This window comes from Anopheles gambiae, chromosome 2, assembly GCF_943734735.2.
Source record: "Anopheles gambiae chromosome 2, idAnoGambNW_F1_1, whole genome shotgun sequence".
NCBI classification, from domain to species: Eukaryota; Metazoa; Arthropoda; class Insecta; order Diptera; family Culicidae; genus Anopheles; species Anopheles gambiae.
This window is the reverse complement of record NC_064601.1, coordinates 101,221,820-101,248,254: the sequence shown is the minus strand read 5'-3', so window position 1 is coordinate 101,248,254 and position 26,435 is coordinate 101,221,820. Positions and strand designations below refer to the sequence as shown.

At 43.8% G+C, this 26,435-nt stretch overlaps 1 protein-coding gene across 12 annotated transcripts in view; it reads right to left on the bottom strand.

Moving 5' to 3' along the window:
- The window catches only part of LOC5667392 (la-related protein Larp4B), a 52,689-nt gene extending 28,088 nt beyond the window's left edge, over positions 1–24,601 (bottom strand). The window contains exons 1-3 of one of the 12 annotated variants that reach the window (XM_061650416.1): positions 24,472–24,601; positions 20,940–22,224; positions 17,790–18,579 (exon numbers count right to left, since the gene is read on the bottom strand). In XM_061650416.1, coding sequence (XP_061506400.1) covers positions 17,790–18,579; positions 20,940–21,644 — 1,495 coding nt within the window. In that variant the 5' untranslated portion in view covers positions 21,645–22,224; positions 24,472–24,601. The other 11 variants (XM_061650423.1, XM_061650421.1, XM_061650417.1 and 8 more) reach the window with 11 other exon arrangements.
- Between the last annotated feature and the right edge of the window lie 1,834 nt (positions 24,602–26,435).

Below are 26,435 nucleotides of genomic sequence, written 5' to 3'. Positions count from 1 at the left end.
GAAATGAATTTAAAATTCATTTTCTTCCCCCCCCCCCCCTGTATAAGGCTTTTAATCGGCCTGAGAGGGGTTTGGCTGGTAGGCAGAAAAGACTGCTGGAAGACGGCTAGGCTGTAATTACACGAACCACAGCAACCCCCTTGCTCTCCAAAGGAACAAACCCCACCGATGGCGGCCGGGGGTGTGTGGTTTAGCCTTTTGCCACAAAAAAAAACTAGAACACTTTTACTTTTTCGCCTTCTTTTCGCCTTCCCATCGATATATCGGTGTACGTCAGCGCAAAAGATGGCTGAGAGCACATGCACCAGCGCCTAACACAATTGCACACCATCTAAGTGAAGGAGAGCGCTAATCAATCTCAATCAAATAAAAGCAACTGCACTACTGGAGGAGTTCGATTCCTTCGTCCATTCGCTGACGTACAATGCATCTCGGGGTGTGTGTCTGTGTATATATCGCATTTCCCCCATACACAGTCGATATATTGATTAAGAACTTTCGATTTGAAGTGTATCGGAGTGTGGCGCCACCATAATCGCGAAGCGAAGGAAATCGAAAGGGAAGCAGTGCGTATAGAATGTGCTACATTCGCAGCAAACACAAGGCGCTTCGAGGTCATTGCGGGTTAGGATTTTGTTTTGAAATTTTGTAATCAACTACGGGGGCATTCCAAATCGAGGAACCAAATGTAATAAAGCAAAGGCTTTTTAATACTAAATTAGTGCATCATTCCAGGCTCACGTTCTAGATGCACTGAAGTGTGTGAAATGTTGCATTAGCAGCAATTTTTTTCTTTCTTTTTTTTATACTTTGAGCCAATTGGCCTCATTCGCCTCTTTAGCAGCAAAATAAAGTACACAGAATGTGTAGGGATTCGACCACAATAATTTGTTTTGCCATTCACTTTTGTTATTCTTCATATAGTAAAAAAAAAGATTACATCTAATTACTCGAAGAATAAATAGGGGTCTGTCCATAAATTACGAAACTCTCGCAAAAGAAAGGAAGATAACTTTTTAGTGTTACGATTTCTTAAATATAGAAGAGGGGTTTGAAAACCTTTTTATGTAACACAAATGTAGATACGTTACGTATTTAATGGATATGCCCTTAATTATAATTAACGATTGAACTAAACTAGTTGCTTTTTCCCTTTTATATCATTTTATTCCGACATCTTAGAATTAATTACGTTAGAAATAACTACCTACTATAATCGATACTTATTTTAACTCCAAATGATCCATTTCAATCACGAAAATCATGCTCAATAGCTAGTTAACTCATTGAAAAGCAAACAATTACCAGATGAACCTAACACATGTTTTATTACACTTGAAACAAAACGGCAAAAACTCAATCAAAATTAAATCATTTGATGTAAAATGTGGAGTTTCAGCGAACGACACACGAATAGCAAAACAATTGCCAAATGTAATTTGAAAGACTAAACTCAATCATCCTATCCACATCCCCGTTGCCTATTAAACAACAATGATTGGATTACAGAATAAACCATTATTTACATCATCCTATCGATTCTGGCGTAACAATTTGATAGCGAAAACTCGGCCTCTTCTTTTTGTGTTCCTTAGGAAGAATATATATCAAAAGTAGAATCAGCAAAAACTGTTATCGTTCGCTGTGTACCTACTGAAACCGTTGCCATTTTTTAGCCAGCAATCCATCAGAGCCAGCTCATAAAACGGTCACGCAAATACACACACACATAAACACACAGCAGTGTGTGATTTTAAAATCGTACAAAATCCACACAAAACCACCCCAAAACGGAGATTGGCTGAGATACAACAACCAGGTAGCAGAGAGCAGGTCGATTTTTTTAAAACTTAAAGCGACGCAGCAACCGAAGGACAGGACACACACACACAAGAATCGCCATAAAACGGCTGCCTAAGAACCCCACACATTTGCTCTCTGTGTCTCTCTGTCCGCGTGTGCATTCGATGAGGGGAAACGTGGAAAAATGTACGAAAAACGCCAACCAGTCCCGACCGAAAACTCATAAAACCAGCAAATACGACCTGGTCAAGCGGAGGACGGGCGGTGGTAATGGGAAGGGGAAAGGTAGGGCAAAAATGGGGTTCACCGTTGCACCTACTGCTGCACAGACCCCCCCCCCCCCCCCCCACCTCCCTTCAAGACGACCGATCGCTCTCTTGTGTACCCTCTTTTTGGACTGTATATAGACACTAAAAATCGTCTTCGGTCGGTTTGGGGCTCGGTCGAAAACGACGACTGACTCTACACGCCGTCGATCAGCAGAGCATGAGCAAGCGAAAATCGAAAAACTGCTTCAAAATTTTGCCATTCGTCTTTCGGACCTCCAGCCCTCCAGTCAGGTACGTGTGTGTGTGTGTGCGAGTGTCGGGTAAGGTGTGGAAGTGAAGTGACGGACTCTCTACGTTGACGTTAACCTACACGCACGCACACATCCATCATTGGAAGCAGGTTCAGGTGGCGCGCAGTACTATTAAACTGACCGACCGTTTGTGGGGAATGCGCTCTATGCGAGGGTAGTGGGAGGAAAACCGTAAAATTGGAAACGCACCGTGGTAGCACAACATCGTTGCAAAAAAACGTTGCAAAAAGGTACCAAAAGAACAATGTAAGTGTTGGAGAAGTTTGGTCAGTAATTTAACAAGAAAATTTTAACTAGCTTTGCGGTTAATGTCAAAAAATAGCAAAGAATGTTAAGGAGTAAATTAGTATAAATTAAATTTTAGAATTAATATTCACGTTAAATGTATTCCTCCTTAACAAAAGTTAGAACCGAAATTCACTATTTTTTTAGTTAAGAAAGAATATGCTCCAAACTTACTTCCAAACAAAGAAGATATTAAAACCTTTGATAAGCGATCAACGACAGAACTAGAGATTAATTATATCAATAAAACCTACACAATGAGTACCTAGATGAGTCCATTGTATTAGCTACGATAGTGGCGGCACATAACGTCACAAATCGATCCCACAAGCGATAGAGTGCAATTAACACCGTCATGTGATGGTCTAAAACACAACCACCTAACACACTCGGCGTTTGATGACAAAACACAAAAAGCACACAGCACAAGCAGGTTTAGAAGGAAAGGAGGAGAAAAACAAAGACCGGCCGAGCTAAAACAGTAAAGCAGCGAACAAACTGATAAGCACAAATAGCACACACTTGACCCACAACCATTCATACATCGGACATGACCGGAAGTGATGTTTGCGCGTGAAGAGATACCATCACAAATTATCACAGAATCGATATTGCATTCCAAAAACACATTTTATTTGTAGAAATTTGCTAGCTAATAAAGCGCTCAAACAGGGGCAGAGTGTCATCATCCGTCATTCGCGAGATGACAACGACACATCAGCACTGAGCGAATCCGGTGCAATTTTGCATTTGAGTGAGTGATGAACACATGCTGTACGTACACATTTGCACATGAAGCAGGTGAGTCATAGAGCAAAGGCTGCAGAGATTTCACTGTGTCTGTATGGATGTGCACGTAGGCTACGAATAAAATTTCGTTTCAAGATATGGGTGATCAAGTGATTTACTCTTTGGAGCGCACCCACGACTCCGGACCGACTCAGACTATCGGTAGTTCAATTCCGACTCGGGTAAAATGCGATCCACTAGTTCCGCCCGGAGTCGTAGTCGGCTGGGTCAGAGTTGTTCGTAGTCTTCCAGAATTGTTCGAAGTCATCCGGAGTTGTCCGGAGTTGTCCGGAGTCGTCCGGAGTCATCTGGAGTCATCTGGAGTCATCCAGAGTCATCCAGAGTCATTCGGAGTCGGAGTCGTCCAGAATCGTCCGGAGTTGTCCGGAGTTGTCCGGAGTTGTCCGGAATCATTCAGAATCGAAGTCATTCGGAGTCGGAGTCCTTCGGAGTCGCCTAAAGTCGATCGGAGTAGACCGACCCAGACTATCGGTAGTTCGATTCCGACTCGGGCAAAATGCGATCCACTAGTTCCACCCGGAGTCGAAGTCGTACGGAGTCGTAGTCAGCTGGGTCGGAGTTATTCGAAGTTGTCCAGAGTTGTTCGGAGGCATCCGGTTTCATTCGGAGTTGTCCGGAGTCGCCTGGAATGATTCGGAGTCGGAGACGTCCGGAGTTGTCTGGAATCGTCCGGAGTTGTCCAGAGTTGTCCGGAGTCATTCAGAGTCGAAGTCATTCGGAGTCGGAGTCCTTCGGAGTCGCCCAAAGTCGATCGGAGTAGACCGGAATCGGATTCAGTCGGAGTCAACTAGAGCCGTCCGGTATGTTTCACAGATCGACTTTGGCATACTCCGGAAGACTCCAGACGAGTGCAGACAACTCCAAACGACTCCAAACGACTCCAGACGACTCCAGACGACTCCAGACGTCTCCAGACGACTAAAGACGACTAAAGATGCCACCAGACGACTCCAGACGACTCCAAACGACTAAAGACGCCTCCAGACAACTCCAGATAATGCTGGGTCGACCTATTTTCCGTAGTCGGTTCCGAAATTATCTAAGTCGGATCGGAGTCAACTTTGGATTTTTGCCAACTTTACCCATCACTAATATGGTTGCTTCTTATTTTGGTTTTTATTTGAAGTACCAAATTTCGTGTTCTAGACATTTTTAAAACGAACTTTCAGAAGAACTTTCCAGTACAGTGTTGCAAGAATATTGGAAGTTTTTTTTTACTAGACGGCAGATCCAACAATAAAATCAATCTAAACTGTAAATAATATACTTTTTTTTGCTTAAGATGTGCTATTAATTCTAATAATACCGTTTAAATGAACAAATGCTTTGCAATCTGCTAACATTGCATTAAATTCTTCTACTTTACACCAACACATCAGTTTCAACACGTTGCCTCCCTCTCTTATCAGCGCAACGGCGTCACATTCCTAGTCACAGTGCCAGAGCAGTAGTAGTTTGTGTCATTATCGCACAGCTATACCGTACCGTACAGGCCCGAGCAGCCGCGGTTGCCACTTGACAAGAGGGCAGCATCATATTCCTCGTGTCGTAAGATAGTAGAGGACCACCAGCACCAGGAAAGACTGATACGACGACCACTGTGGTGGCAGGGAACAACACACACTTGCCAGACCTTCATCATGATGGCATCACTTTAGCAAACCCACTACCTCCCCGTAAATTCATCAAGATATGTCTCGTCAGCTTATCAGTAATGCCTTGGTGTGGAGCAGCAGTGTGCATGGAAATGTTTGGTGTGCGATTCTACGATACAGAAATAGACAAAAGTTGGTTATTTGACTTTCGGTGACATATTTTGCACTCCATTTTACTCTTAGTAACGAAAAATGTGTTATGTAAGGCACCGTAGTATTATGTGCATTCAATATATTATTTAATTTTTGCAACATTTGCTACTATCTTCTTGCCCTACAGAAAAACAAAACTGAGCGGTAAGCGATAACCGCGTGTGTTTGTAAAAAGGAAAGTACAACACAGCTCCTCTCCACCGACGAGACCGGGTGGTGTAGAAGATAAGATCGAAAGTGTGAAAAGATAACGTTCACACACACACACACCCTTATCACCCATCAGAGCGAGCGTCGGAATGCCACCGCAACCACTAACAGCGATAACACAGCCACACATGTCAGACATAACATCAGTTTTTCCCTTAACTGTGTGTGGTGCTGGTAGAAGTGGCGTCAATTAGAAGCAGAATACTGATGGAAAATTTCTATCCCATGCTAGAGGCTACGCACCAAACTGCTGGCGGAGGGTGGGGTCTCATCTTTCCTCATTTAAGGCGAGACGATTTTCGACGAACGTCTCCGGAAGATCTGCGATAAGAGTCCACAGCGAAAGGGACAAAGTACGGGCCTAGAACCGTTAACGCATCGGCAAAGGATTAACGATAATGGCACAGAACGATAGCCTGTCAGACATGTTATTTCGGGACGATAACAAAAACATTGCTTGAAATGAACGGCACAAAGCTCGGCCATGTGGCAGCTGAGTGCAGGGAAATTTAAATCACATTAAGTGCGATTTGCTACTGGAATTTGAATCCGAATCTAATTCCATTGCGGGGTGACATGTTTTTCAAGCACACAATCATTTAATTTCAATGTGAATTCATTCTATGTCACGCACTGTACAAAAAAAATCCCCTAACAGTTTGAATGTTTTTCAACAAAGCGCGGCAATCATCATTCAAAATCACAGAATCATTATGGAATTACAGAACAGGCCTTTAGGCGCAAATTATTGCTAAATTTTCCCTCACTGGAAGGCAATTTTAACTACATTGAGGTGAGTTTCTGCTTCAACACAATACATTATCAGCTGCTACAACAACTGTTCGCTTCATACAACCGTTTGGATCAAGTGCATTTGCAAACGGGATTTACCGAATATATTAAGCGCATTTTTTGACGTTTGAAACGTGACTAAATGTGACTAAATCTTCCAACACTGTACTGTATGTTCGTTCCCCAAATGCTTTAATGTTGAATCTTAATGACCCAAAGGGAACCATTGCCGTCCAGTTTCAGGTGCACATTTAAAGGCGATAGGTTTTTTTTTGTAGGTTAGAGCCTATAACACATGTCGTTAAATTAACGACGTTCAGCCCCCATTGCTAGTTGAGCGTAGTAAAAGTTCCACCAAACGATGCGGTATGCATTACAAAGTACATCTTCACTTTGAATAAAGCAAAGCTTAATTATATACCTCTGGAGTATATCTCATTTTGATCATGCAACTCGATGCAATTTGGTTACATTATTTACTCAACTTTTGGGTTGAATTTGTTGATAAAAAAAATGCATTTAAATAGCCAAACGTTTCCAAACAAAGTATAAAATATGACAAAAATGTTAAAATGTGTACATTTAATGGCAATGACTTTTCAAACTATGCCAACCGTTAAGATGTAGTCGATGCATTAGCAAGCCATGTCTTCCATCTTTAGGCCGGCCTGGTGGTACAGTCGTCAACTCGTACGACTTAACAACATGCCCGTCATAGGTGCAAGCGCCGAATGGACCATACTCACATACGTAGGACTGCAATATTAATTACCTAGTTAATAATTATTTTGAGTAGAAAATTCGGTTAATTCTGACATTTTGGCGATTTGAAACATTTAGCAAAAATGACATTTATTTCGAAATTTGACCATTGTTGGAGAAATTTGTATAGATTTGACATACTTAATTGTCAAAAATAAAAATTATCGTAACTCGAGCAAAGATTGTACTATTCTGGAACAACAGTTTACAAATAGATTGATCTTTAGCGAGTAATCTGAGACATTCCAAAGTTCCTTTTTCATTTGACAAGCTTCACAACAACTATTGCTTAACATTTAACAAGGAATTCAAAGGTCCAATCCGGGAAACTAAAGGTAAACTTATTAGACACTATTAGAAACGATAGAAAGACACAAAACCCTACTAGAAAAGTAACATCCCAACTAGTTCGTGTAGCGTATTCTTACCAGTATCCATATTTCTTTTTCGGCAGGCGATTTACCGCTTCGTTGCCCACAAACCCGCAACCCACAAGGGGGTGGGGGGAAGGGGGTTGTTGTGAAGGGCGAGTTAAACGGTCGCCGTCAAAGGCGCCGTCGTCGCTCCGTGCTGAACGTCGTTATTGTGTGTGGGGAGTGCGTGTTCGAGCAGGGCTGGATGGGGGTGGCGGTGGCGGCAAATTTTCTTGCGAATTTCCCTCGCTCCACCCAATACACAAACTGTCTCGAAAACCCCTTGCTCACACAGCTTTACGCAGCTTCTTCCGGCGTGTACACTTGTACACTTTTCGCCAACACACACCGTGAAAAACAACAAACAGCAATAACAACAACAACAACAACAACACAGCGGACAAAAAAACAGCCCGAAATGCACAACACAGCCGTGTGCTTTGTGCACGTGTGTGTGTGTCTGTTGTTCTCTTTCGGGGGGGGGGGGGGGAAAGAAAACGGACCTGCGGCCGATAAAACGCTCGAGACTGTTCGAACGTGGTCGAAATGGTTTTCTTCCTGTGTGTTATTCCGCTGTCTCACTCACACACTCTCGCACACACGCACACACACAGGATTGCTGTACATCAGCGGCAACCCCCCTCTCCCTGTTAAGCCGGGGATGGGTTTGTGTGTATTGCACACGTGTACACTCCCCAGGCGGGACAACACCACACACAACCGCACGCGGACGCGCACACACACACAAATTGCACACACGTGTGAGCAATCGGGGTTATTGTGTTACTCTCTCTCTCTCCCTCTCACACACACTCTCTTTCGCTCTGCTGTGGTCACTATAGAGCCACACACTTAAGCACACGCAAACATTTACCGTATACGAACACAACACACACACACACCAGCAACACCTCTTTGAACACGCAACACACACACACTGTTCACTCACTCGCTATGGATATACGAGGCAAACACACACGCACGCACACCGTCGAATGGGGAGTGAAGAGAAAATTCAATTTCTGACCAAAGGAAGGGAAAAAGTAGAAAATAAAGAAAATAATTAATTATTGCACACAGGGCGGCCGCGACCCCCGCGTCGTCTTGTTTCATGACTTTTGCACTTTGAAGCGCACGCTTAACACTAACGCACAGGCACACACACACTGTCGTCGAGAGGCAAATGGCTGCAAACACGCGCCCACAAACACACACCAAAACGGGATGATGGTTGTTGTTTTTTTTTTTTTGTTGGCTTATTTCTGCATTAACTCTTTACTTCTCCGTCCACCGTTGGTGTGTTGGAGAGACAATTTTTCCGATTCTGGTCACCTTTCACTCTACACACACACGTGTGGGGTCCGGTCGTCCCAGATCGGACCAAAAGACAGAGAGAGACACAATCCGCGCGACGTCCGCCGATGCGAACCGGAAACAATTGATTGAACACATCACACACTTAACCGTTCGCAGAGGAGTTCCGTCCCCCCGTACACACACGCACACACACAGGGGCGCACACGTTCACGTTGAAGATGAGCGATCGCCACACACCGCCTGCTATCGCTTAGAACGAGCGCGAGAGAAAGCGAGAGAGAGAGAGAGAGGAGCGCTACGACATTGATTTTTCTTTTCTTTCCTTCGCGAGCATTTGTGCTTTGAGAAGCAAACAAAGGAGGGGGGGGGGTTTGAGAAGGGTACTGGTGCGGTACACACAAAAAAGCCGGTACACTACAAGTAAACTGCACACCACACATACGCGCGCGCTACGCTATCTATTGCAGTTTGAGCAAAAATTGTTCCTGCGGCTTTCTTCTACGCGTGATCGATGTGTGCTGTGTGTGTGTGTGTGTGCATTTTCAGCAATGAACATAACATTTGCGTAACATTCTCTCTCGAATGCACATTATTTTTCCCATTTTGCAACACACATTCATACACCGAAACACCCGACATACACACACATTCGCAATTTGGTAATGTCAAAACTCAGTTCACTTCTGTGAAAACGGATCCTTCAACTATGCCGTATACACGATACCAGAGAGACACGCACACACTCGCTGGCTCCATCGGGAAGTGTACACGTTTCACGTTGCGTTTGCTACAACGACGGTGTGCTTCCACTGCTTACTTCTAACACATTTTCTATCAATTTTGTGTCAGAAAAACAGCTAATACTGCCACTAAAAAAGGGAAATACAAACACTGCAGCTCAAGCTCGATTATCCCCATTGCTGTGCATCACAACACAGTGACAAAGGTCCGTAGCACATCGCATTGCGTGTCCATATCTCTATCGCGCGCGCACACACTCACGCATATTGCATGCATCCGCGTACGCGCGCACACACACACTCGATTGCGCGCTGTGTCATGACATACTTGTGTCTAATTCGAGACTGTTTTGCGGCAATGAGACGTGCGACAAACGTCAAACGACGGATCCCTGTCGCCTTCTCTCCCTCTTCTGCAATGCTTTTTGACAACCTGCTGCATTCACTATCACCACTACTGCTACTATCATCATCGACCTATCTGTATTACGTATAGGATAATCTCATCCAACTATTTCATCATAATTTGAGACGGTTTTTTTTACTGCATTCTGAATTCGGTTTGTTATTTAGTGACGTGTTTCCTCTGCTCATCACCACCCGCATATCTCGCTGACAACCCACCCTCCCGACGACCCACAACCATCAATTGCTTTACATACACCCATTTGTTAATTCATTTCAATTGCTAGCCTCGCTGTCTCTCTCTCTTTCTATGATAATACATGACACGATGACGATCGCTCCACGCCACATTCTCGGTGTATTATGATCCGCGTTATAGGTTATGAGAATGACGTAGAGCAGAGCAGGCAAGGGGTCATCATTAATCAACCCATTTTCACTCTGCCCGCACTACTAACACACACACACACGACCGGCCACAGAAACACTTATTCAAACACGACTCAAATGGTCGTCTAATGCTGGCCGAAGCAATAGGCAAATATTATCATTGCTGGTGGGTATGCTACTGTGAAAAAAGTGTCCCAATGGCTTACAGATGCTATAATTGTGTGATGGACTGTTTTTCATTACAAGAATAACCTTCTTTTGGTCAAGAAACAGAAAAAAAAACATCACCACTTTTCTACAGTTCTCAAGCGACAATATCGGTTAAAATTGTACTTCAACACTACGCGGTTTCCAAGCAATGTGGTGTGGTTTGTGCGCGCTCACTCAGCGTTTTTTTTTTCGTTTCAAATCCATATAATATTCAAATGGGAGAAGCAAAAACCGATGGCCCCACGCTAAGGGGGAGAGAAGGGAGGGGAAGCAGATAAACGGTGGGACGACACACACCACACACACCCGATCACCGCGCGGAGAGTGGACCTGTGGTGTGTTATTGTGCACGCCGCCGCCGGCTCAGACGGTGGCGGTCAATATGGCCGAAAGGTTGAACGAACGAACGAACGAACGAACGAACGCACGAACGAACGAACCCGGATTGAGTGTGTGTAATGATTGAACAAAATTAACGGCAAGTAAAAAAGTGTGTGCTGGGCTGCTGCTGCTGGTGTGGGGCGCAACCCGAAAGATGGTGGCGCGAAACCGCTTACACCCCAACCAACCCCACCCCACACCCCATTTGTGTGTGTGTGATGTTGCAACCAAAAACACAAATCCACACATACACACACACAAATGCGTTACACACAGTTTGCAATCCAGCTTAAGTCGATTCGTCTTGCGCCGTTGTTCGTCGTTTTTTTGTTGTTGCCCATTTTGCTTTGAAATATCCACCCTCCTCCTCCTCCTGTGTTGCCGCTAATGGCTAATGATGGCAAATGGGCAGATACAGTTTATGGAAGCGTGTGTTGAGCGCGCGATCGAACGATGAGCGGTTGATGATGGGGGGCAGGAACAATCACACGCTAAACCAGATTTTATGATTTAATTAGTAAGTCTTATTGGATTTTCCGATTTTTTTTTATCTATCGCGCAATACTTTACTTTAATATTTGTCTTGCTGTACACAGTAAGATCCTATATTGTTCATTGCGCAGTGTCATTGGTAACTTAAATTCATAGCAATTCCATGAATTAACCATCCTGGTACTGTTTGAGTATTGGTAAGATCTTTTCGAAAATTGGCTGAAAATGATAAAATCTTGAGATCGTAAACTGGTCCCTTCTGCACATATTGTAAAGCATAATAATACTTTATGTCGCATAAAAAAAAAACCTTGTAACTAGAGCAAGAGTCAGAAGGTTTTTTGGTGAAATCAAAAAAATCCCTACTCCACACACCTTCGAAGATGAAAACCTCTTACTGTTAATGAAACTACAATATTTATGCAAAGAGCTCACTAATCCAATGCTCTATCTAACGCATGCAATTTCAATAATGACTCGTAAACATCGAACTGACGTCAGCAGCGCAATGGCAAACAATGGCTATTCCATGCTCAAACTAAATATGATCTTACTAATCTCTGCTTCTACTTATAATTGTGCCTATTTGTTGCTGATTCATTCAATTTCACTATAATTACCGTTACCTCAGCTAGCGTTTGATTGGATATAAATACCATAGGATGCATATATGTTATCTCAAACAATCCAAATGTTTAAAATACTATTAGAGGGGCAAACATAGTGCATAGTACGGTGAATGATATTTGTACTATTAAACCACAATTCGGACTAATTTCGTGCATCATAAAAAGACTTAATTAACGTTCCAAATGTGTTCTGGATGGTATGATACTAAATTGCAGTCGCTAGTTCACCTCAAGTCAGACAAAGCAGTTGAATTTGTAGTGATAATGATAACTTGACATCATTTCGTCTCATTCCTTTGCATAAAAAAGAGTAGCTTTTTGGCCAATTATTGTCATTTTTTTTTCAAATCTACTCAAAAAATGCTCTGTTGTTAGATAACCTTTATACACCTGCTTCACAGGACGGCCTGCCAAACCGGGTCCCAGTTACGAACACACACACACGCCCACAGCCACGGATTGTTGTCTGCATTATGCTGCCCTAATGATAATACCTAGTGATTCGGAACCACTGCTACTACTAATACTACTACCACCGCAGGACAGGGCGACATAAAATCACCCCCCCCCCCCCCCCCCCCCCTCCTACAGCAGACAAGAGACGTCAAGTGACAACCCACCACCGGAAAGCTGAAGGATTCTCGCGTAATGCCTTTGGGGGATTTGTGCCAGTTGTGTATGTGTTTGTAAAGCGGGGTGGTTCTGATTTTCTCTTCTTTTTTTACCGGCATTTTTGCAGCACCATCAACGACACGCCAAGGTTAAGAACTGCGCGGGGCTCGACCATTTCTTCTTTCGCAGGCCTTCTTTCGTAAAAATGCAAATATTATGCAAACGTTAAGCGCTATACGTATGCTTCCGGTTGCAAACATAGTTTTACTTTAATTCGCACAATTAAAAGCTCATCTTGGTAGTTATGTCCATCTTAAAAAAAAGTTTACTCTTTTCCCGAATAAGACGTCAAAATCCAATTTGAAAAAGCTATTTTCCAAGAACAGCAAATTGCAAATTGGGTGGAAGTAAAATTCGCACAAAACTACTTATATGCGTGTATGGACGCTCACAAACACACACACACACATATACACCAGTTTTACCTTACGCGACCTATCGCTCACACAGTGACACGCACGCATACAAGTCCCCATCGGCACCAAACCGGGGGTACGTGGAAAACAACCACCGGGAACGGAAGAACAGGTTGAGCTGAAAACCGAGCGAGACGGCGAACAAATTTTGCAAAAAACGCATTCCCTCTCTTTCTCTCCCATTCTTCACTGTTCTCGCTCAACTCATACCACTACCTTGACAGCTGATGGCGAACGATGGTTCGAGCAAACGCACACGCACACACGCAAACGCACGAGAGCAGAGATGGTGAGCAGACACGGGCAATGGTGTGGAAAAGTGTGTTGAAACTTATCTTAACATTCGCAATACCTGCGATTGTGTATTCTTATTTTTGTTAGCAATTTTTCTTACTTGAATTAATTTTTTAGCAACAAGGAATGCATCGAAAAGAAAAAGACAGTCACTCGTTAAAAAAAGGGGTTCTCACTCTAGCGCACACATTCTCACATCCCTCATCACGTTAACCCTTCACCAATACTGAAGCGCTGAGCGCTTTTTTGTTTCACCTCTGCTGCCAGTGCGTGTGTTCGCGTTCACGCTACCAGGTTTGAAGAGCGCTCCCTATTACGGGCAACTATTTTGTTCTTCTTTTTCTAAGGAAGAAACACACACATTCTCATACGAATACTCAAACGGATCTGATAAATCCACACATATTGAGCCCCACAAACACTCACACACACATACGGATAGTAGTCTAGCGAAAAATCCAACGACACCTCTCGCCTTTGCGGATGTGGTCGAGAATTGGGTGAAAATGTCGAGTTGATCTGTTTTCTTTGTTTTTTTCGCATTCTTTCCTTATTGTCAGCTCGCCACAGACTCATGAACTAGTGTGCGAGGTCCCACACTATCCACACGACCCATACTATTGAAAAGACTAGCCACTAGGAGATTCTTTTCCCTTTTTTCAGACGAAAAGTGGATTATTATTAACACTCGCAATGTGGTTGAGAGTTGAAAGTTTTCCAATCGACACACACTGGTGTGTGTGGCCGTTGGCCGATAATGCACACGCTACACAAACCCCCCCTCCTCCCCCTTGAAAGTAGATTCCACACGGACGGCTATCCTTCTCACTCATCCAACGCAACGCATCTTTCTCGCTCTCACTCTCGCACTCTTTCACAACAGGCACTTGTGCACATCAGATCATCAGCATCATCATCATCGCCATCGCCGTCACATCCTGTGTGCGTTAGCACTGTGGTATAAGCTGTTAATACACACACACACACACACACACACACACGGAGTGGTTGTGAAGTTTTCACCAGCACGCGGCGATACAAACGAACAAACAAAACAAATATTCACCGAAAACTGGAAATTGTCAAATGTTGGCGCTGCCACACACACGGGACACACACTACAAAGCACCCACGGGTCAGTGAAGGGACACACGACCGACGCACCGGACACGAGAAAACGGAAAGAACCAACTCACTCGCCCAGTGTCCATGTGAGGAGTGTGTGAGAGCTGTGCCGTTTCATCTCACACGGGCTGCTGCTGCTCTGTGCTGTGTGTCCGAGCTGCTGCCTCGGATGTGCTCCACTCACACACACACGCGCGCGCATGCACGGGAGTTCAGTGTTGGTGCGCGCGCGTGTTTAGTTGTGTGTGTCAACTGTCTGGTCAGCAGCATTCAGGAGAGAGGGACCGGAATTTCTATTCCTTCGCGAAACACTTATTGCCGTACAGAGAAGGTGATAATTGGTTCGAGCACGATTTTAACACCGCACTAATTTGACGTCGCGCGACTCTTCGACTATACGAAAATTCAATGCTCTATTTGCTCACGTTTTCATTTCCATTTTTCCACCGCCAGTTCAGCAAACGCAGCAATGGCTGCAAAAGCAAGAGCTACCAACAACGGCAAGAATAATAACACACGCACACCGTAGGCAGTGTGCGGGACAGTTTTACCCAGAATACGTAACTGCTGTTCTGAAGCACAACACGCACGCATACACACGCACACACACGTACGTACGAAACACTTTACATGGTATGGGAAATTCGCCTTCACTTCTGTTTTCACTACAACCCATTGCAACGGTAGAGGGAAACATTTTCCATACTTTTGACTTTTGGCTTTTGGCAGCCCAACACACCCCGCTCGCGACCGGATATACACGAATGGGGTTATATTTGCCAGCAGCAGCAGCTAGAGCAGCACTTCACGCACACACTGACGAGCACGGGCGCACGACTGGTGTGTGTGTGTGACTTGTTTCTCTCTCTCGCTCTCTCTTCCCTCCCTTTCCCTCGTTTCCGTGGGGGTTATGGCTACCACACTACCGTTGCAATTGCACTTTCAATCGTGGCAATTGGCTGTGCCAGCCCGTAGTGCCTCACACCTTTTCATTACATCACGTTACGGGCGTGAACAAGCAACACCATCATACGTACAGCACACGGTCGGGGGAGAACACGATGCACGCAAGCGTTTCAGCGATGGTTTCGGGGAGCTGCACCAAAACCGATTATTGTCTTTTTTCTGCTTCCGAAATTCGTAGGAAAAACCTTCCAAAACACACTCGTCGCGCACGGCACCTTCCGAGCAAAAGTACCCAGATAGCGGAGTGGCTGTGGGCGTGTTGACAGCTTCCGCTTCGTTCGGGCTCGCTGCCCCAAGTAGCACTTTTGGGCTGTGCGGTTTTTGACGTTTGCGTTGCGTTGCAACCCAACGAGCGAAAAGTGCGCACGGCGATGGGAGAGCAATTTTGTGTGGTGCTGATTTTACGAAAAATTATGTGCAACCATGTAACGAAGCTTAAAAGCGGCAATGCAAATTTCTCGGTACGAAAAATCGCATTTAAATAGTTAAAAAGGGCTTTTTTATTTTGCATTTTGCAATGTCGTATGCAATTTCGCAAGTGCAATATTCGTGTAGAAATGATGTCACACAACTTATTTTTGCTGCTTGTTCTTGGCCAGTGTTGTCAGCGGTGACGTTCTTTGACATGAAATTGCCTACTTTGACACGATTTGAAGCTTCGCATTCAGTTTTCACTCTTTCATTCTACAGTCATGTCAAAAAATGTCGTTTGATTCGACGACATTTTCTGGCGACATTCATTTGACTTTCATTTTCGAGTGCACTACATCGCCTTCTCCTTTGTAACATTTTTTCTTTAAATTCGTGTACATCAGCAAGAAGACACTGATTTTCGTACTGGCCAAGTTAAAATATTTAATTGTTCAGTCACTTACGATCGGTAAAGGCACCAAGCAGTTCTGGATTCACAAGATGAATGTCAATTGACATTCAAACTACATTTGTTTACAGTCATGTCATCGCAAAGACAATGACGGTAACTACAGAAATGAATGTTGTTCTTCAACAGTCGTGTCATGGCAACAGTGAATGTGATGTACGAAAAATGATTTTGACCAGCCTACTGCGAACGTCAAAAAAAATGTCAACAGTTTACAACACTGTTCTTGACACAATGAATAGTGTGTTAACCAAACACGAATAGATTGTAAATAACCATTCAGGCAATACAAATTTTATTCATGAATTTTTAATTTGCCACTACCTAAATAAGTAAGGTTTTCTTTAAGTAAGGCAGTTGCAAATTAAAAATTCATGAATGAAAAGCTACAAACGAAATGATTCTTCAACACTGTATTGTTGTAAGCCTTAAGATATTACCCATTTTTATTGCTGAACTGCATTATTCAGTTGGTAAATACATGAAGCTTGAAAGTTGTTAATATATCAAACTCATTTCGACGAGGCTGGTAGGCCATTATACCGACCAAATAAGAAGATACCCAAGTGCCCCAAATCCATTAAACAACTCATAAACGGGGCCTAAACGGCTCAAGCTTTAAACTTAAAAGGAATTCTAAATGACAAGGAATGATGAACGACAGGCAACTTTCAAAAATAGCAAAAAAGCTGGTGGCGCCATCTGTTGGTGAGATAGCCAGCCAGTGGATGTTTCCTGACTTTGAGAACTTTCTCCTTCCCTTTGTGTTCGCTAAAACTAGACCTGCATCGCTAAAAATAGAACGGCAATACGATTGTTTAAATACAAATCTCCTATATGAACCACCAGAACCTGAAGCAAGTAACAGTTGAGTAACTGTTGATGGTATTGATAACCGTGTATTTGACCCACACAATCATTCTTATAGATTTTTGTTCGGAAAGTTAGAAGGGTATATAGGCCTTGATAGGATGAAGTTAAATGAAATACATTGCAAGAAAACGACAGTAATATAACGATATTTGATTTTGGAGCTTGATCTGTGGCCCTTGGGCAGTTTGAATGTGGACAGTTTTAGTATCCATAATTTGAAATTCGAAAATTATTATTATTATTATTATTATTATTATTATTATTATTATTATTACTGTTCTTGTTATTATTCTTATTATCCCTTTTGTTATTATTATTGTTCTTTATATAGTTATTTGATTGAGAATTAAAATAATCTTTTTTTTTATATTGTGCGCCAAGTTGTGGGGAGGAAGTGGATAGGTCACGTTGATTATTTTAATAGTTGATTTAGTAGAGTATTTTTCGAGGAATTCTACCAGTTATTTATAAAAACAGCTAGAATACAATCAAATATAGTCAAGTGTAAAAAAGTAATAAAGAGATGCTTCACTTACCTTCACTTATCTCCTGTATTGTTGACTCCACAGCACCAGAATGTTGCTGAATGCGTTGTACTTTTGCCATTCCCATGCTACCGACACGATAAGCGCCGTGACTGCGGAACGAATCTGAAGCAATACTACCACCAGTACTGCTGCCACTAACACTATCTTCAATGTTATGTGCCATGCTACTTGCATCGTAATCTATCTCCGTCCCGATTGCTTCTATAACACTAAGCAACTCAGTTCCAGCACCTGTAGGTTTGGAGGCTAAGCCAAACCCACTCTCCACCTCGTTCTGGCCATCCTTTGGTGCGTGAATAATAACACAAGCCTTTTGACTGCCACTACTAACCGTGTTGTCCTTTTCGAGCTTTCTGCTTACTAAATCCTTACCGGTAGTATTGGTACTAAATTTACTTCCAGTACGATCGTTAGCCTCGGTTCGAGTCACATTCAGTATCACACTACCACTTTGAACTACCGCCGAAGATGCTTGTCCATCTTCTCTGCCGGTGTAATGGAGATTTTGATTACTACTGCCAATACTTCTACCTTGACTTGGCAGTAAAGCGGTCAGATCCGCACCAGAACCAATGGGTGTAAGTGTTGGTGGATGTGATGCTGTTTTACTGTAAACCAGGCGCTCGTCAATGGTCGTGATCGCTTGAACACTCGGTCCGGATGTTGCTACAGTCGGTGCCGTCGGACTGGTTGCGGCTAGCAGTGCAGGTTGTGCTACTTGCGATGCAGCAAGAGGTGTGACCTCGTACGTGATGCAACTGACGGGCGTTGGCGTTAGCTAGATGAAGCAAAAAGGGATTTAGAAAAAGGTTATTGTATTGCACATTAAATGATGGAAAACAAGTGAAAAGAAAATGATGGTGAGACATTGTCAGAAATAAAAATAGTTTGCGAAAAGGTTGATGTACGCTCCAAGAGTAACCGACCATATACATAAATTATTGAAATAATTACCACCACAAAGGAATGTTAAAATAAATCATTTATTTAGTACAGTCCCACCGAAGAAGAGTTGTAATTTAATTATTGTACTAAATATAATATCAACATGTAAAGCCACTTTAAATTGCATACATTAAGGCGCAGCTTTGAATAAAATCGTAATTATGCTATCAAATACGTTTCGATTCTTGTATTTGTATTCCTTCCCTAAATTATCTTATTTAAATTTGATCAATTATTTCATCGGCCAAAAACACCCTCAAACCACGAAAATAATGGCATTGTCAATCAATCTGCATAACTACGAACAAAGCGTATCGTTACAGTGCCTGTACCTGTTGATTGGAAATCGATTTCTCCGAGGAACGGGCAAACCAGATGCAACAAGTTATTGCGCAAATTATTAGCCAACCCAGATAACACGCCTAACATTTGATATGAGCAGCACGGGCTTTGATGTGGCGCGCACAGCACACATCTCACAGACGCGGGCATAGTTTATGGGCGTTGTAAGCGTGATTGCAATTTCAACGAAAATTCAGGACGGTTTTATTTGCTCCCCCATTTTATCCTGCCGCTTTGGCTAATGGAACAAGAAAGTGGGTTCGTTTCATGTGGAATGCTACACCACATGCGTTTGAAATATAGCGCACATTGAAACCTAAAGGAAAGATGGAACAACAATACGATATCAAACAACGACTCCCTGGAGGATGGCAAAATACGGGAATCATCGACTACCATATGGTAACGTATTGCTTGGCCGTTCATGATGGAGCTGCTCTTTGTTTGATTTGCTAAATCGAAACCTCAACCACTGGCGTACCAGCTAATCATTATGTGTTTTCTGTACATAAATGTATTTTTTTGCATTTAAAGCTTTCGTTAGCATTATCGAAAGCTTTTCCAATGAACAAAATTGCAAACAGTAACACAGAAAGTGACACCCATTCGAACCATGTTCGAAACTAATTATCCACAAACCAAACAAACCAAACAAAAAGAAAGGGAAGCCCTTGATGGAAACACCGAAAATAAAACACCCCATCCGTGCAATCCAATACGAGATCCAATCCAATTAATCAGCCGCCGCGGCACGGAAAAGCGATACGAAGCGGAACGTGGCTACATTTCGATTGTGCCCTGTAGCGTTTGCACGATCAGCACCATATGGTAGCTCTGTGAAAGGATTTACTGTTTTGATTTGATTTTATAAAAACAAGATGGTAGCGAAAATGTCTCAGGCAGCACGGATATTTTGTAGTCGAATTAAAAAAAAAGTGAATCAATTGATTAGATTAAACACAATTCGATACTGCCATGCTAATCGCTCGATTGGGGTAAATGTGTAGGTTTTCGGTATGAAGTTGAGGTACGATTGCAAGGTTAAGGTTTAATAGCAGACATATACAGCATAGCTAAACAGGCACCCTTGCACGGCATGGTTCAGCGCCTGATGGTATGCAATATAATGCTGAAATCCATGTTATACATCTTAAGGCCCGGTATATTCTGCCATTTTCCCACAAATGGAAAAATGTTAAAAAAAATATCCAAGAAAACCACAAATTTTATGCCATTTCGACAATCGCTACGATCGTTACCGTATTCGATCGAGTTTGGGTTAGTGGTTGATCAAATCGAAGTCTTCAAAATAGGTGCAAGCTATTTATTTTTTTTTTGTTTTTTTGCTATTAATTTAAATTAACGCTGAAATTTAGATAAAAAAGCGCTTGACTGTGTTTATTTTAGAAAATTTACAAAAAAATGTAAATAATCGTACAAGCGCATGTGAGAACTATTTTTCATTTGCACTTTGAACACCCAACAAGTGATAACGATTTTGTATGAAGTTTTGAATTATTAAAATAACAGTTTAACAAAACTACAAAAAAAAATTATTTAATTTAAATATTGCATACCTCCAGGCGCTTAGCAAGGAATTCGATGAGCAAAACGAATTTGTACTAAAATACCTATATAAATTGCATACTTTCAGGCGCTTAGAGAGCTTCGTGCGATAAGCTGTTATAAAGAATTTCCTTTCCACTTTCGCTCCATTTTTTTGTATGTCAAAATTATTTTCCTTATTTTAATGACATCGTAGGACCCCCCCCCCCCTCCCCCTAATAAACCATCGGCACGAAAAAATACTCTACAAAGTGTGTGCATATGGCGTGTGAGCTTCTTACTTACCTTCTGGATGATGTAGCACCGTGGATTGTACGACGTGCAGAGGTACGTCCCGTTCGCGTCGAGACAGAGGGGCAGCGGGTCTACGATGGGTGGTGCCGCCGCGGGGACCGTTTGCAGGATCTGTACCGGTACCGGGTGATGGTGCTGTTGCTGTTGCTGCTGCTGCTGCTGGAGGGGCGGATGGTTCGCTGCTAGCGTGACCGCCTGTTGATGCTGCTGCTGCTCCTGTTGGTGATGCTGCAGCAGCGCTGGCTGGTGGGTCGTGTAGTGTGCCGGGAGCCGCGTCTGTCCCTGCACGGTTGTAATTGTTCCACCGCCTTGCTGCGTGTACTGGTGCTGCTGCTGCTGATGGTGATGATGGTGATGATGGTGGTGATAATGGTGGGTGTTAGATAGCTGCTGCTGCTGCTGCTGTGTCTGATGGCGCGAACGTGATTGAAGAACGGCTACGTTGGCCGTTTGTAGCTGTAAGTGCTGCTGCTGCTGCTGTTGCGCCGCCTGATGATGGTGATGGTGGTGGTGATGATGTCCGATGGACGCCGGACTGGCGCCACCGGCACCACCGGCCAGGGTCGTTATCGTGGACGTGAGCGTGAACGTACCGCTGGACGAGCTGTGCTGGTAGGTGTTGGCGCTGCCACTGCCGCCGGTGCCACTGTTGCTCCCGGTCACGGACGAGACGAGTCGATACTTTCGCAGCGGCATTATCCGTGTTCAACCACAATGGGGGAGCGCAAAAGGGGTGGGCGAAAAAAAAAAGGTTGGGAAAAGGGACCTCGGGGGGGTGGAATTGGAGGGGCAGGGGAGATGCCTTTGCTGCCTGTCGTTTGTCGCCTCGCCTGAAAGAGTTTAACCTTTAGTGCACCACGGGTTGTGCACCTATCTGTGTACGAGTGTACAGCCGACCGCGCCGTGGACTTCCGGGGGAGGAGGACCTCCAGCTGCCATCGTCCCAGCTGGACCGTTCACTAGCAACGGCACTACCCATATGGTACATCATGTACTTCGTCCGTCACACACCTACACACACACGCACACTTACGCACCCATTTGCACAGCACACTGATTGATTGGCGAACCACTGACACGGTGGCAATTGTACACTCTGCACTGCACTTTGGTTTTAGCCTGGATGAAAACGATTGATATTGTCTGCGGTTTCACGCGGTTTCGCCGACAGCTGGCACACACAGACGGACACACATTCGCATACGACCTGCGATGGGGCCAGGCCACATCAGCACACTCAGAAGCTCGGATCGAACCCTGAAATAACACTCGCACACTAACGAGCCAATGTTCGATGGTGCGCATAATTGAATGTATAAAATAGAAGAAATGTTAATGTACGATTGGACCTGTGCACGGGATGTTAATGGGGTTGGCCACACAATCCGCGATGAGAGCTGATTTGTGATGCTGATGATGCTCCAAGCGGGCGAACAGCACCGTGGCAGTGGCAGCAGGTAGTTTCAAGGGAGAATTTGTGATGCGTATTGCATACTGTAAGGCGGAATTATAAACGGAAGCTTAATCATTCGGAGCGCTTTCCCCCAAAAAAACAGCCTCCATATGATTAATGTGTGCATTTCATCTTCAACACACGTACAGCTTGCTAACACACACACACACGCACGTACGGAGTCACACATAAAAGAGATTGCAAGCCACTGCCGGTGTTGGAGTGTTGGAAAAACTCTTGCAAGGGAACCGGGGGGGGTGAGCACAGGAGCACCCAAACAACAAGCTACAAATATTAAATGCGCACACACACAGACTCACACACACACCGATAGCCACTAACAGTGTAAATCCGCTTAGAGTAGTGGGCGACTGTGCGCATTAAAAACAAAAAAAATGCAACAAAAAACATACACAGACAGAAATGCACCACCACCCCATGCGCCCCAGTGCGTATACGCACGCAGTGTACGCGACCGCGGTGAGAAACGGCTGCGCGAGTGAGAAATGAGAATGGCGAGCGCGCGGGAGAGTGTCTGTGTGTTTGAGCAGTTGAAACGCACGCGAAACAAAGCCACGCAAGCAATGCACACAACCAAGAAAGGTTTCGCATTCGAAAAAAAGAAAGGAATTAATTAAAAAGAGAAAAAAACACACAAACAAACGAAACAAAGTGAATGGTGAGATATATCCGTATCTCACCGCTCGCACGTCACGTTCACACTCTTTCTCGCACTCGCTTACTGTGCTTTCTCTCTGACGCGTGCACTCGCTCTCTTACTCTCTCACATGTCCTTTCCTTCGCGCCACCCACCCACTCTGTGGATTTTCTTTTCGACATTCTTTACACGAAAAACTGCGTGCTTGCTTTCAAACGTTCAATGGGCTAATTGCAAAAAAAGGGTGACGCGGCTGTTGCATACGTGAGGAATGTGGTGGAACGACCTTTTCCCCTGGTGGCGGGATGGCGAAAATGCTAAATGTCTGCGTGGGTGGGGACAAGGTACGATGGTGGTTCCGTATGTTTTGGTTCCGTATGTTTGGTCTAGTGAGTGAGTGGGGGTGATCAGATGTGCAGGAGGGCCCTCCCCCTTCGGGTTGAATTAATATTTTGTGGCTGATATCATTGAAGGGAAAGGAGTTTAACGTTCTTTTTAAAAGAGCCAATTGAAACATTTTAAACGCAATTTTTCACTTTCGTGTGTCAATATTTTTTCTGAATTTTCTGATTTTTTAAATCTGTGAGCCTTTCTCTCTCTCTCTCTCCCCATCGTCATCTCTCGGTCTGCCTTTCTCTCACTGTTTATTCCGCGCTCCCTCTCTCATTCGTACAAGGTCAAAAGGCATCCAGAGCAAGAGCTGCACCAAAGCACAAAGAAACACAACAACCTCACGCACTGCCAAGATGAACAACCGGCTGCTCAAGATTCATCACCACCACCCGCACCCAACCACACCACTCGTTCTATTATTCTCCTACACCGAAATGCAAAAAAACTGGATGCATTCAATTGCATCTCCTCCACCACAACACCAGCTTCCAAAGGAGTGGAAAGGAGGGAAGACTACACAACACAAGAGCACCGCGCGTACTTGTTGTTCCTTGCCCACTCTGACCGGCAACAATATTGCACCTCTCCCAGTGCAGCGCGCGACTGCTTGGATGATTCCACACACCGTCCAAACCGCGAGAGAGAGCGTTCATGTGTGTGAGTGTGTGTGTGTGCGCATTTTGGGAGGCGATGAGAGATGGGAAGGATCGCCCCCGCGATGGAACCGCGCTGGGGGGAGGTTCAAAGTTCGCATTTTTCCCTACCATACGGTACGGAAAATGCACACCTTCCGTGACCCTGACCCCGACCCACGTCACAACAGTACGCTCGCACGAAACACGAAAAACAATTGCAGCTGCAAAATGGGATTGTTTTAGATTTTTTCTTTGTTTATATTCCACTGCACCGTATTGCACTGGGACGACCGAGATTGCAAGAGATTCGCGCAAACACCGCGACCAAGGGCAAACGTCTCGCCTCGCGCTCGTGCACCTCGAATTGTGCGTGTGCTGCCAAACCTTTTGCCTTTTTTATTGGAATTGAGGCGGGCACAAGGAGCAAACACTCCGTCACCATCCGTCACCAACGGGATGCGGGAACAGTGCGACGGGAGCGTGCGCGCGCGTGTTCGGTTTGACAAACAGAAGCGAACTGTTTCTGCTGCGACCCGTTTTGCGCTGTTTGTGTGGTTGATTTAGCCGTAGCGTAAAGGGGGGTGGGGGGGAGGAGGGGGCGCACACATCGTGTACCGTGTGTACCAGATGAATGAGATGCCGACGGTGAGCGAGTGAGTGGTGAGCTGTGAGCGGTCGGTGGATGTGATTTTTGCGAGACAATCCGTGGCGAACATCGAATGGAGCAGGAAACGCTTCATTTCGTGGAGTTTTGTGGAAGGACTTTTTTTTAAGATAAATTGTTAACCTAGTTTTTATGTATGTTTTTGGGTTTGGAGTTAAGTATTAGCTACATAAAGATGCTTAGATTTGTTTTACTTTTTTTTTTTGGTAGATTAACATTGGAAACATTTCTAACAATACCATTTTCATTTCATTTGAAGGAAGGCATGAACACCGCGGCCTAACATACTATTCGAGCAAGTGACAGAGGCCAACACGGTTTCAAAACATTCGCACTGTTTGAGCTCAGGGACGTTGTGGTTAGCTGTGGGTTCTTCAAACATTAGTTAGATGTGAATTTTCGAGCGGGATTTTTTGCAATCTAAAACATAATCTATGTCTACAAACACAATCAAATTATGACTGTTTACATTTACTATCCTCAAATTAGTATAAATTAGCATTTATCTGTTTAAGTTTAAGCATGTTTCGTGCGCAAAAGAAGAGCTGAAATTACAAAACGTCACAAACGAGGGCTCGCTTGATTACGCCTAAAAGTATGCAACATGTATCACACAACGCCTAAACCTATGCAATTAGATCAACAGTTCAACGCATCTCGCAAACATAAGGGAAGGTAGGACAAGATGGACACTACTCATGTATACATGATAAAAGTAATTATAGATTATAGAATTCATCAATACAGCATCCAAACTGAATATAAAACAACACATTTGAGAACATTTTTGGCATAATATATGCTAAATTGATTAAATCCACGAACAAAACATATTTTCAATCGTTCCGTCCCTTGTGGATCTAATTTCGGAAGTTTTTCGGAAGAAATCAATAAAAAATTATCTTTTCTTGTGGTTTAAGTATCCTGACACCAAGGCGGGATTGACGGACACTTTGTCGTAGGGAAAGATGGGCACCAAATTTTACTTCTTATATCAATTGGCGATGAATAGACTTCATCAAATGCTTTAAATTCGGATAATGATACTCGGAAGACATGAACTATCCAGCAACTAAAGAAAGCGTGGAAATATGCGAGAAACGGAAGGCCGGTTAAAATAGCAAATATTCGTTATGCTATTACTCGCTCGACAAATCTTGCCACGACTTGGACAACTTTAATGAACGAAAAGAGGTATTGGCATGACATCGTTTGAGAAATAGATGAGATTCTATGGAATTACAAAAAAATGTTGAATTTTGACGTGGTGGAAAAAATGGCTTTAGCAAGTCCCTCTATTAACAAGGTGCTCCAACATGCTGGGGTCGCGTACTTTACGCGGAATAATTTCCTAAAAGGATATTCAAAATCATTGTTATGTAAGCTGGAGCAACGTTAGTTGTTGGTGCCTGATGTTTCGATAATGCTTTAGATTCTGCATTCTACGAAGTGTAAGCAGTGGCGCTTACAAATCGCAAATTCGCGGGAGCCAATTGCTTTCTACCACTTTTATGTACGAATTTCATGGGGTTGGAACATCCGTAATTCCATGAAGGAAGTAGATTAACTTAAATTAGCATTTAATGCTCACGGGGCAGTTCCGTCGAACAATGTGCTTAAAAAAGTACTTCGATTACTCACAGATATTAAGACAAACAAGCAATTAGGAAGAAGTTACTCCAGC